General features: G+C 27.6%; 1 protein-coding gene across 1 annotated transcript; it reads left to right on the top strand.

The window, feature by feature from the left end:
* Positions 1 to 8,325: 8,325 nt before the first annotated feature.
* On the top strand, positions 8,326 to 12,263 carry OCT59_027036 (uncharacterized protein; the record flags this gene model as incomplete). The annotated part of the gene is made up of 4 exons (XM_066136668.1): positions 8,326 to 10,975; positions 11,237 to 11,301; positions 11,379 to 11,613; positions 11,893 to 12,263. 4 exons carry the CDS (start codon positions 8,326 to 8,328, stop codon positions 12,261 to 12,263), a joined length of 3,321 nt encoding a protein of 1,106 aa, XP_065993135.1.
* Between the last annotated feature and the right edge of the window lie 1,900 nt (positions 12,264 to 14,163).

Below are 14,163 nucleotides of genomic sequence, written 5' to 3'. Positions count from 1 at the left end.
TCTTTATCTCCCCTTTCACTTGCTCTTTTTAAAATAACCTTTTTTGACTTTTTAACTCCCCTTTCACTCGCTTTTTTCGTTTTAAAATAAACTTTAACTTTCTTTATCTCCCCTTTTACTTGCTCTTTTCAAAATAACCTTTTTTGACTTTTTAACTCCCCTTTCACTCGCTTTTTTCATTTTAAAATAAACTTTAACTTTCTTTATCTCCCCTTTCACTTGCTCTTTTTAAAATAACCTTTTTTGACTTTTTAACTCCCCTTTCACTCGCTTTTTTCATTTTAAAATAAACTTTAACTTTCTTTATCTCCCCTTTCACTTGCTCTTTTTAAAATAACCTTTTTTGACTTTTTAACTCCCCTTTCACTCGCTTTTTTCGTTTTAAAATAAACTTTAACTTTCTTTATCTCTCCTTTCACTTGCTCTTTTTAAAATAACCTTTTTTGACTTTTTAACTCCCCTTTCACTCGCTTTTTTCGTTTTAAAATAAACTTTAACTTTCTTTATCTCCCCTTTTACTTGCTCTTTTTAAAATAACCTTTTTTGACTTTTTAACTCCCCTTTCACACGCTTTTTTCTTTTTAAATATTTTTTTTTAACTTACTTTTTCCCTCCATTATTTCTATCTCACTTCCTTTGTTTTTCCCTTTGTTCCTTGTACTCTTTTCCTTTCCTTCTTTCATATTTTGTTTGAAAAGAGAGTTGGAAAGTACCCATAAAAAAAAAATCAAATTCTATATAAAGGTTTGATTTTTTTTTTAGGCGGCTCCCGGACATGACATTTCATAAATTTTCTACTTTTGTTTGTGAATTTTCTATATATTTTTTATTTTAATTATTATTTTATCAAACATTCAACATTTATTACACTTCTTGTTTCTTTTCTCTTTAGACAGATTGTGTTTCAGTATTTGGTTGCATGAAATTCTTTTTTTTAATATTTTGGTTTGCTTTCTTTTAGACGGTTCTAGGTGCATGGAATTTAGTTGGATTATTTTGTTTTTAGGCAGCCAGTTTTTGGTCCCTGGATCTCCTTAGACATGTTGGTTTTTGAGTAGTATTTTTTTTTCTTTTTTAATTTGTTTATATTAACAAACAGGTATTCATATTTCGTTATTTTTTTCTTAGATAGCCTCTTCTAATTTCTTTTCACAGGATTCGGGAAGTTTTTTTTTTGATGTCTAATGAATAAAATGAAGAATTGTAAAGGAGAAATAAAGTAGTAACTGCACGAAGAAAGGAAAAGAAGAGAAGAAACTTGATTGCAAGGAAAGAGAGAGAAGAGAGTAGCGCAATAAAGTTTATGATAAGTAAAGTCATTAGTAAGATTGGAAGCATATTTTGTTGAACTATTACTAAAAAATAGAAGTGGGGGAATAGCAGGAAGAAAGTAGAGAGGAGAGAAAAGAGGTAGTAATGTAATAATGGATACATCTATTTGAAGGGAGCGAAAACAAAATTAATAACTTCAATTCTTTATCTGCAGGCGTATCTAAAGAGATCAATCAGTGATACCTTTGTCTAAATCAGGTTCCCACCTTGTTATAGTTGTGTCACCTGGGGCGCTATGTCAACGGAAATTTAATACGTTGATCGCTTAAAAATCCGCGGCTATCCAATTATAACAAGAGGAAAGAAAAAATGATGGTAATAGTATAGTGATGGGATTAATTTAATTTTTAGACAATTTTATTTTACATTAAATAATATATTTATAATGTACTATATTTTATATAATTAATATATATGTTAATAAATTAATATTACAATTATGATAACAATGTGGCATTACAGTATTAAATTCTCAACAATCTCAATATGATGTCTTTAAGATTCGTGCAATAATATAGTGATAACATTGTAATGATACTCAATGATGTGTGTTATTTTTACCGTTACTTAATGGTAAATGTTTCGTGACATACCATTATAGGAATATAAACTGGAATAATATTGGTATTTTATTGATACCATATCAGTATCAGGAAAAATTTTATAGTTTCTGCAAAGTATTTTGTAAGTTTTCTTTACTATTGACAAAAGGTTTATTTATTTTATTTTATTTTATTCAATATAGACGTAGACTGGGCCCTGGGATGATAACAAGGAAATCCCTGTAAGTTAGCACCATTACAAATAGTGAAATAATTGAAATTAATTAATATTATCCCATATTCTAATTGTTATTAAAAAAAAATAGTACTGTATCATACAACTTGTAATATTATTATTTTCTATTTTTAATGAATATTTTTGAACGAAAAGAAAAATTATAGACTTACCATTATATCATATAGTCATTATGTCGAGTTCCGAATATGTACGATTTTACAAGATATAATCTATTATCCGGTATCACGTGATTTTTTATAATTAAAAATGGTTATAATAAATCGTGTATCAGGCAAAAATTCGCGTATCAGGCAAAAAAAATCGTGTATCAGGTAGGGTTTCGATCCTTTTTTAAGCTATCCGGATAAATCCGTTATCCGAGCTTAATTAGGATGATCCTTACGACGGATTTAGACGGATTGTGTAATCCGGATTAGCAGTTTGGACGGATTGTAATCCGGATTAATATATAAATACTTTAATACTGATTTGCTATATTAATAATCACTATTTACTTGTAAACAAAATTCTTTACGTCTCACTTAAGTTATTATTTGGATTATTTGGATAATGAAAATTTTCCTAATAGAAGTTTACAAAGCCCTTTAAGTCCAAAGAATTACAAATTTAGCGACTACTGCCCATGAAATTAGAAGAAAAGGTTGTAAAATAATTCTTTTTATTAAAAAGAATAAAAATTTATCTTTTTTTAATTAATATTTATAAAAGAGGGCAGTGCTAAAAGAAAATATACAAGTATCGCAAATAGTTATTTTACAAAATGTTTTAATGTTAATGGAGAACTATGCATATGTAAATTCTTGGATGAAAGGGAATAGTGACTAAAATGCACTTTTGAAAACGAAATATTAAAGTTATGGAAGTTTTCGCGCCAGATTGGAATAACTTAGAAGATGAAGCATAATTAGAATATAAGTGTAATAAATTTATATTGCATACTAATATTATTAAAAGAATAAAAAAAAAATTTATAATTATCATAAGTCTAATTCGGATTTAATCCGGATAATATAATTTAATCCGGATTTTAATCCGTATTACAAGTCTTAATCCGGATCTAAATCCGAAATACGGATTTCAATACGGATTCTAATTCGGATAACGGATCGAAACCCTACTGCAAAGTGTTAAACCACGTTTAGTTATAATTTGAACAAATTTGGTAATTGTAGATAAATCTAAACTTAAAATTATGCGCGATTGGATTGTTATACGATAACTAATAGATCATGCTTATAAATATTTTATCATTAGTTAATTTATTAGATTTGGTTAACTTCTAATTTCTAATTTTGATATTCCTATTTAACACAAAATTTGAGACGTCATAGCGAATTTAAGAAAATAAATATAAACTCTCAAGTTTATTACACAATTTATGATTTTTCATAATAAAAAAAATATCACATTTTTTTGCAAAATCTTTTTATATCAGAAAAAAAGTTTAATTTTGACGTACTGTACTTTTTTTATAAAAAAATAAAAAAAAAATTAGGAGAATTTTATAAGTATTAATCCTGTGACATGTCGAATTAGTAAATTCTATTTTTCTTCCAATTTATTTTGTAATATAGCAGAAACAATATAAATCAAGTATGATAACGTTACTATAAAGGGTTATGGTGTAAAACGTACGACTTGTTTAACTTTATACCATGGTTTTTTATTAGTCAACAGTGAATTGTATAATTAATTCGAATGTTATAATTGCTTAATTTAAAGCACAAACTACTATATTAAACAGAGGGTTTTGAATTTTTATATTTAATGCGCCAGATGATTTAATTCAAAATTAGTTAAACGTAATATAAATTCAATATAAATAATTATGCATGTTCATCATCAAGATTTTCAAATTACATAATCTCTTTTTACAGTTATCACGTGATTCAGAAATTCTCTGGCGTTTTTTTTTTATTTATGCACCTGCAGCCCCTGCAGCACAATTTCATCACATTAATCATCACTCTATTTATCACCTGTACCGTACAATATTTATTTATATTATGCATGAGCGTGACAATTAACTCGTTTGCTTTGTTTACGAAATTTTGTGAAACTTGTTAATCCATAAATTTCATTTTTAACAAAAAAAATTTAGTTTATCTCGCACTATGGCTTCTATACGGAAAGACATAGTTTTTTCTGACAACTGAAAGTACGCTACTTAGATAAAAGTATTGGATCTTCTATTTTGTTAATTACTCAAAATTATACATAACAATAATACTTGAAATTTTAATATGTTGACGTAGACCCTACAAAACATATATTCAAAATTTCATAGTTCTAGCCTTCATATAACTATGTTAATTAAAAAAGAATTTGGTAATTGTTACATTGGATCCTCTATTTTTGTTAATTACTTAAAATTACACATAATAAAAATGCTTGAAATTTTAATATGTGATAACATAGATTTTAAAGAATATTGGGTCAAATTTTCATACTTTTTAAACTTTATAGGGCTGTATTAATTAAAAAAAAATTGAAAAATTTCTGATTGATCGTTAAATTAAAAAAAAAAAAGAATAATTTTTTTTATAGATACTTGTTAATTTCTAAAAAGACAAAAATATAAAAAATTCATATATTTATTCTTTAAAACTTTGGCTTTCAAACAATATAAAATTAAAGCATTTTATTATATAAAATTTTGATAAATATAAGCGTACAGTACTGTTATTATTTTTAAAAATTAATTTTCTCCCAATTTTTTTTTATATTTTTAATTAATGAAAAAATTACATTTTATCTGTTATCTTTTTTTTATTCATTTTATTAATTGTTTTTATTATTTAATAAAATTTGTGCAAAAAAATGCAATTATCATAAATAATTTTTTGGGTAAAAAAAAAACCAAATTCGGAAATTTTTTCATCTAAAAAAGCATTTTTTTAATGAAAAGATAAAAAAATCAAAAATCAGAATCTAAAAAGTATTTTTTAATAACAAAAGAAATTTTAGTTCAAAAAAAAAAAAAGAAGAAAAAACTGACGATAACTGAAAACAGCAGCTTCCATTATGATCGGTTCCTTCCATTTAAAACGCTAAGACCAAACCTAAGGTGAGAAAAACAATTCTTTCCGATGGGTCTCATTAAGAAAAAAAAAATTATTTATTAGAAATAATTGTCAAATTTTTTTTTTTTTAGTGGAATAACCTACCGATCATCCGCAGCAAAGTAGTACCTGATCCATTCTAGAACGTGGGTGCGACCTACTGAAAAAAAATTTTAAACAATTAATAATTAATAAATGTATTACTAATCAGTCAATAAATACCGATTATCTTGAATTTTAAGGTAATTAATTAACTAAAATAATAAAATAAGAAGTTAAATTATTGACTAGAATTATTTGAATAAATAATGATGAAAAAAATTAACTGCAGCAAGTACTTTGCATTAAATGAATGATTTTAATAATTTGCATTTTCCATGTAATACCAAAAATCACCCGATAGTCTAATAAGTAGAATAAAAATCTACATTCGCGAAACTTAAATTATTCAACACGAATATATAGAAAGTAAGTAACGGAAATTGGCAAAGTAACGTAAAGTCACATGATCTATTACGTTACTTCTCTTATATAAGGTACGGAACGTAAATTTTTTTGGTAAATACTTAACGCTACTCCTTATTATTTGCCACATGATCACGTCATGTTTATTTGTTTATCAAATCTCGTTTTCAATATAGGTTCATTTCCTCGGTTCCTTCTGGTTCTGCAATTAAGGTTCAGTTGTTTTTTTATTTCATTTCAGTTCTAAAATTAATAAAGGTATGTTTTTTTATTTTTTATTTATTTTTTTTATTTCGTTTTTATCTTATATTTCGTTTCTTACTAATTTCATTTTTTTTTACTTTATGGTTTATTTTTCCTATCATTACCCAATCTCTTATCATGATCATTTTTTTATTTTTTGTCTCTCATCATTTTCACCTCATATTACTTCTCATTATTCGTCTCCCATTATTTCTTTTACATCTTTTCATTTTCCATTATTTCTTTTTCTCTCCTATTTACTTCCTATCATTTCTTTTTGTTTCTCATCACTTCCTTTCGTCTTCCATCACTCCTCTTCGTCTCCCATCACTTCTTTTCGTCTCCCATCACTCCTTTTCGTCTCTCATCGTTTCTTTTTGTCTCTCCCCTTTTTGGAAATTTTTAAATAGTAAGTTTGTCGATCATTTATGATCACGTTATGATCGGCAAATTTACTATTTAATAATTTCCAAAAGGGGCTCATCACTTCCTTTCGTCTTCCATCACTCCTCTCTGTCTCCCATCACTTCTTTTCGTCTCCCATCTCTCTTTTTCGTCTCTCATCACTTCTTTTCGTCTCCCATCACTCCTCTTTATCTCCCATCACTTCTTTTCGTTTCCAATCACTCCTTTTCGTCTCCCATCATTTCTTTTTGTCTCTCATCACTTCTTTTCGTCTCCCATCTCCCCTTTTCGTCTTCCATCTCTCCTTTTCGTCTCTCATCACTTCTTTTCGTCTCCCATCTCTCCTCTTTGTCACCCATCATTTCTTTTCGTCTCTCATTACTCATCTTCGTCTCCCATCACTTCTTTTCGTTTCCCATCACTCCTTTTTATCTCTCATCATGTCCTATTTCTCCTTTTTGTTTCCTATCACTTCTCATTGCTCTTTTTTACTCCCTTTCATCTTCTATTACTTTCCATTACTCCATTGTTATTTCATTTTTTTATTAGCATCTTTTTCCTTGATCATTATAATTTACTTATCTTTTTTATTTATTGTTATTGTTTTTTTTATTTTGTATCACTTCATTAAAAATAATTAAATAAACATGGTGATTATTTCTTTAAAATCTAAAACGTGTGACTTAAATTTTAATATTTACGAATAAAATTTCATTAAATAAGATTATTTTGAATTAAATATGTTTGCAAAAAAAATTTTTTAAAAATATCTTCGCAATAAAATTTTAAGTTTAACCGATCAAAATTAGCTAAGTTAAAATGATCAGATCAGCTATCAGCCGATTCTCTATATATTGTGCATCATGTGACAATTGTGGACTTCAAAAAAAACCCAGACGATGATCGATGATCGCCCAGGCAACCCTATATTATTTTCTGTACCTTACTTATATAAGGGGAATATAATTGACTTTACGCTCCGTGAGGGAGTAACCTAAAATAGTAATATTACGTTACTTACTTAACCAATTTCCGTTACTCACTTACTACCTCCCGATAAAACAACATCTATAATATTTTAAAAATATTTTAAAACTAATAATTTTTATAAAATTGTCTATTTTTTACATTTTTCAAATAATATAACTAATTTACATTAATTTATTATACATATTATAGGAACTTTAAACTCAAACTGATTGTAAAACATATGTACTTTCAATTTTACAATAAAAATCCCAGAAATTATTGTGTAAAGTGGATCCACAACGGATATTATCAATATTATCAGAGTCATATTTAATATATTTTGGCTTAAAAGAAGACCAAATTATTGTATAGAAAAAATTTTTTAATGTTTGTCCCCAATCATATTGCGACTTATGTAATGCTTATGTAAATCAAAAAATTAAACATGTTGATTATATAAATTTTAGAGCGCAGTAAATTTGTGTCACATGAAGATCTTATGACACAGCTGAACAAAATGGATCACGTATTAATTAAGTAAAAACTTATGGCATCATAGAATGTAGTTTGCTAAGTGAAATTAATTTGTCATCTGAAATTTTAAGTTCAAAATAATATTATCTAACTATGATAGAAAAAGTGACTATTTATCTATTGATTTCAACAACTACCCCAGTCGCACCGACAAAAATTTAGCACTACGGCATTATGCATGAACACGTGAAATAAACAAATAAGATTTTACCTACTCAAAAAAAAAAACCTAAGTCCCTCAGATGAATAGAAACCTGACGGGGCGATGCCGGCGACGGGGCGTGCTGTCTGTGATGATCGCTAAATTTTTGTCGGTGTGGTTGATTTTAACTCGATGCAGATCACTTACCGGAAAAAATATGACCCAAAAAAAATTAATTTTATTTATTTTTTTTTATTATTACTTCTTCTTTTGGTAAAATATTCCTTTTTTGTAACTCATTCACGATGATCTAAAAATTTTGTCAAAAAAAAAAATAAATTCTTTCAATAGAATAAGTTTCTAAATTATAAAATGGAAACGAAATTTAGCAATTTAAATATCAAAAATTGTTTATATTGCAATAACCCTTTTACTAAAGAATTATGGTGTAAAGAATGCATTAATTCTTTAGAAAAATTAGCAGAAAATGGTAATAAAGAAGCAATGTTCAATTTAACCATACATTATGGAAATGGAATGGAAAAGAATTTAGAAAAAGCCTTTTATTGGTATCAAAAAGCAGCAAAAAATAGTCTTAAAGATGCAATGCTTAATTTAGCCATACATTATGAAGGTGAAGAAGAAACAGAAATGCATTTTGAAAAAGCCTTTTATTGGCATCAAAAAGCAGCAGAAAAAGATCATATTAAAGCAATTATTAATTTGGCCATATGTTATAAAAATGGAAAACAAACAGAAAAAAATATAGAAAAAGTCTTTTATTGTTATCTAAAAGTATTTATTTTAGCCTTACGTTATGAAAATGGAGAAGGAAAAGCAAAGAATTTAGAAAAAGCCTTTTATTGGTATCAAAAAGCAGTAGAAAATGGTAATGAAGAAGCAATGCTTATTTTAGCCATGCGTTATGAAAATGGAGAAGGAACAGAAAAGAATTTAGAAAAAGCCTTTTATTGGTATCAAAAAGCAGCAGAAAATGGTTTTATTACTGCAATGACGTATTTAGCCTTTTGTTATAAAAATGGGAAAGTAACAGAAAAGAATTTAGAAAAAACCTTTTATTGGTATCATAAAGTAGCAGAAAGTGGTATTAATGAAGTAATGCTTATTTTAGCTATACGTTATGAAAATGGAGAAGGAACAGAAAAAAATTTAGAAAAAGCCTTTTATTGGTATCAAAAAGCAGCAGAAAATGGTTACACTGATACAATGTTTAATTTAGCCATATGTTATAAAAATGGAAAAGGAACAGAAAAGAATTTAGAAAAAGCCTTCTATTGGTATCAAAAAGCAGCTGAAAATGGTATTAAAGAAGCAATGCTCATTTTAGCCTTATGTTATGAAAATGGAGAAGGAACCGAAAAGAATTTTGAAAAAGCCTTTTATTGGTTTCAAAAAGCAGCAGAAAATGGCTTTATTATTGCAATGTCTATTTTAGCCATATATTATATAATTGGAAAAGGAACAGAAAAGAATTTAGAAAAAGCCTTTTATTGGTATCAAAAAGCAGCAGAAAATGGTGTTAAAAAGGTAATGTTTAATGTGGTCAATAGATATTATAACAGAGAAGGAACAGAAAAGAACTTCGAAAAAGCCGTTTATTGGTATCAAAAAGCAGCGGAAAATGGTGTTAAAGAAGCAATGATTAATTTGGCCATATGTTATAAAAATGGAGAAGGAACTGAAAAAAATTTAGGAGAAGCCTTTTATTGGTATCAAAAAGCAGCAGAATATGGTGTTAAAGAAGCAATGATTAATTTGGCCATATGTTATAAAAATGGAGAAGGAACTGAAAAGAATTTAGAAAAAGCCTTTCATTGGTTTCAAAAAGTAGCAGAAAATGGTATTAAAGAAGCAATGCTTATTTTAGCCTTATGTTATGAAAATGGAGAAGGAACAGAAAAGAATTTAGAAAAAGCCTTTTATTGGTTTCAAAAAGCAGCAGAAAATGATTACACTGATGCAATGTTTAACTTAGCCATATGTTATGAAAATGGAGAAGGAACAGAAAAGAATTTAGAAAAAGCCTTTTATTGGTATCAAAAAGCAGCAGAAAATGGTATTAAAGAAGCAATGACTATTTTAGCCTTCTACTATGAAAATGGAAAAGGAACAGAAAAGAATTTAGAAAAAGCCTTTTATTGGTACCAAAAAGCAGCAAAAAATGGTTTTAATATTGCAATGTCTATTTTAATTGTATATTATGAAATTGGAAAAGGAACAGAAAAGAATTTAGAAAAGGCCTTTTATTGGTATCAAATAGCAGCAGAATATGGTGATAATGAAGCAATGTTTAATTTAGCCAATAGGTATTCTACTGTAGAAGGATCTGAAAAGAATTTAGAAAAAGCTTTTTATTGGTATCAAAAAGCGGCAGAAAATGGTGTTAAAGAAGCAATGTTTAGTTTAGCCATACGTTATAATAATGGAGAAGGAACAGATGAGAATTTAGATAAAGCCTTTTATTGGTATCAAAAAGCAGCAGAAAATGGTCACACTGATGCAATGTTTAGTTTGGCCATATGTTATAAAAATGGAAAAGGAACAGAAAAGAAATTAAATGAGGCTTTTTATTGGTATCTAAAAGCAGTGGAAAATGGTCACACTGTTGCAATGTTTAATTTAGCCATATGTTATAAAAATGGAAATGGATCAGAAAAGAATTTAGATAAAGCTTTTTATTGGTATCAAAAATCAGCAGAAAATAGTATTAAAGAAGCAATGTTTAGTTTAGCTATTTGTTATTATAATGGAGAAGGAACAGAAAAGAATTTAGAAAAAGCCTTTTATTGGTATCAAAAAGCAGCAGAAAAAGATCATATTGAAGCAATGAATAATTTAGCCACATGTTATGACAATGGAGAAGGAACAGAAAAGAATTTAGAAAAAGCTTTTTATTGGTATCAAAAAGTAGCAGAAAGTAATAAAGTGAATCCCAATACTAAAGTTGAATTATGTAATGAATGCAAACAACCATACACTGATTATCAGTGGTGTCAACAATGTAATGCTAAACAATTTCAACAAGATTTTTCAAAATGGACTAGTAAAAATAAGTTTATTGATAAATTTATTCGAGAAGCACAATTAAATGCTAAAAATAGTTATGAAATTTTGGAATGGATACCTTATGATAAACTGTCAAGTATTAATTATTATGATAAAGGAGGATTCAGTGAAATTCATAAAGCTATCTGGTTAGATGGACCTATTTTTAGTTGGAATTTTGACAAAAAACAATGGAATAGATGTAATTTTCAAACAGGTTACGAGGTTATTCTTAAAACACTTAATAGTTCATCAAATTTAAATAATAAATTTCTTGAGGAGGTATGTTATTTATATTATTTAATATCAAATTTTATTTTCTCTTGCAAAAATTTAATAATTTATTATTATTTATATAGTGGAAATATCATTATAACTGTCAGAAAAAATCATTTTCAAAGTTTATTCAATTCTTTGGAATTACTCAAGATCCAAATAGTTTAAATTATATAGTAGTAATGAGTTATGCAAAAAAAGGAAGTTTGAGAAAATGCTTATCTGATATAATTAAATTTAAGTGGCAAGACAAATTACAATTATTAAAAAAAATTATATTAGGACTTAAAGTAATCCATGAATCAAATTTAACTCATGGTGATTTTCATGATGGCAATATTTTAATGTCAGATAATCATAATGAATTATTTATTATTGATTTAGGATTATGTAAACCTATAAATGATTCACAGGATTCTGATAATGAAATTTATGGAGTTTTACCTTATATGGCGCCTGAAATATTAAGATATAATCCCTATACTCCAGCAAGTGATATTTATAGTTTTTCAATGATAATGTGGGAATTTACATCAGGTATTCCCCCATTTAAATATGAAGCACATGATCATGATCTGATCTTGAGTATTTGTAAAGGAGAACGTCCTGAAATTATAAAAAATACTCCAAAATGTTATGTGGATTTAATGAAAAAATGTTGGGATTCAAATCCTGCCAATAGACCAACTATAATAATGCTTGAGAATATTATATCTGAATGGATTGAATGTATTAGTGATTATTATAGAATAAACAGGGATGGAAATTACAAATTTGATGTACCTAATATTGATAATCAATTAAAAGATGTTATGTTGGAATTTGTTATGGCAAACAAATCTTTATCACAGGAACAAGTAAATCCTTCTATTACACAATCTCATCCACAAGCACATTATACAAGTCGCAAGCTTGCTGAAATTTTAGTTCAAGAGACTCAGGGTTTTGAATGTGTAATTGAAGATTAACATTTCTGTTGTTTATTCTTTATTTATTTGATTATTTATCAGTTAATAATTATTATATAGTAAATAATTGTGCTATTCTACCATTTTTACAATAAAGTAATCATTATTACCGTCTAGCACTGCATATAATACCCCAGGTCTTATACAAGAAACCTGTTTTAAAAATTGAGTAATACCCGGGGTACTTCATTAGATACCGAGTACTATAGACGGTAGGATACTATAAGTGGGGGTATTATACTTCGGGGGTATTTTGTAACACTTATTTATGCTACACAACCGATCTTAAAATATATATAAAACAAATGAATGCTATTCAATTGCAATTTTTACGGATTTTTCATGCTCAAAATAATTTTTTATGTTGAGAAAAATTGCAGAATAACTTGGTATTTGTAGTATATTTGATAATTGTAAAAAAAGGAGGTTTTATTACCGTGAACAAAAATTGAGCTAGATAAGCGTACAGTATGGCTGATCCTGAAAGTATAATATACCGTAACAAATGGATTTTATTTTAATATTGTTGGGAGAAATTTTTATTCAGAAAAATCTAGAAAGATTTGGTATTCTGTATTCAATAATCATTAAAGGGGAATACCGTAAATATGCTAAACATCTGATTATGAAGTAATACTACTTACAATTTACATTTTCGGGATGACTATTTTATGTTCAAGGAAAATAATCATATTTATTAAATACTGTTATAGAAACTGTTAGAACTGAACATTTTATTTATTTAGATGCATGGATCATGATAGTAACTGAATCTTATTTTAGGGAGAGTTGGAAATATAATTTTCTTTCTACTAATTTCGCGTTTTATGAAATTTCTTTACACCTTTGAAAAACATTAAGAAATTTTTATAAAATTTATATTTTCAGAAATATGGTTCGTGGAAATTTTCATAAACTTCGTGCTAATGTTACAACAAAAAGACGTCGCCAGTGGTCAGCACGGGAGAAACTGATGGTGATTACGTATTACGAACGAGGTCACAGCAAACGATCAACTGCAGATAAATTTAATATTGAGCCTAAACAACTTCGGGAATGGATTAGTAATAAAGAACGCCTTTTAAAAGCAGTTCCTTATATTCAAAAACTCACTACAGGTGCACGTCCAAAGTATCCACAACTTGCCCTATAAAAACGAAATGTGCTAAATTTGTTTTATATTTGTGCTCATGTGTAATAAATGTCTAAAAAAGCACCATTTTGTTTAATTTTTGTTTATTTGTAATAAGACATAAATCAGATAAAATGGTGCTTTTTTAGACATTTATTACACATGAACACGAATTTAAAATAAATTTAACACATTTCGTTTTTATAGGGTTGAAGTTGAACTTATGGAATGGTTTAGAGAGTCTCAGAGTCAATTAAAGGTTGTCACGCGATATATGATTCAAGCAAAGGCACGTTCTTTATCTAAAAAGCAAGTGTATCAAGAAGAGTATCCCGACATAAAGAATGTGAAACTTTCGCAAAAATGGGTTGATGGCTTTATGAGCCGGCATAATTTAGTTAATAGAAGAAAAACAACAATATCTCAGAAACTTCCAGAAAATTATGTTGGTTTGCAAAGTGAATTTTTGTCCTATGTTCTATTTCGTCGAAGAGAACATCAATATCCATTATCTTTAATTGCAAACATGGATGAAACACCTATGTCTTTTAACTTACCAAATAATACAACAGTTGAACAACGTGGTACTAAAACTATTTTAATTTTATCAACTGGACATGAGCGCTCTAATTTTACAGTTGTTTTGGCCTGCACAGCGAATGGAATAAAATTACCACCAGTAATTATTTTCAAACTTGTAAACGTTCCACGTGAGGAGTTTCCTAATGGAGTGATTATCTGGGCTAATAAAGAAGGTTGGATGAATGA

Source organism: Rhizophagus irregularis, chromosome 7 (assembly GCF_026210795.1).
Source record: "Rhizophagus irregularis chromosome 7, complete sequence".
Taxonomy (NCBI): Eukaryota; Fungi; Glomeromycota; class Glomeromycetes; order Glomerales; family Glomeraceae; genus Rhizophagus; species Rhizophagus irregularis.
This window is presented reverse-complemented; position numbering and strand designations above follow the sequence as displayed.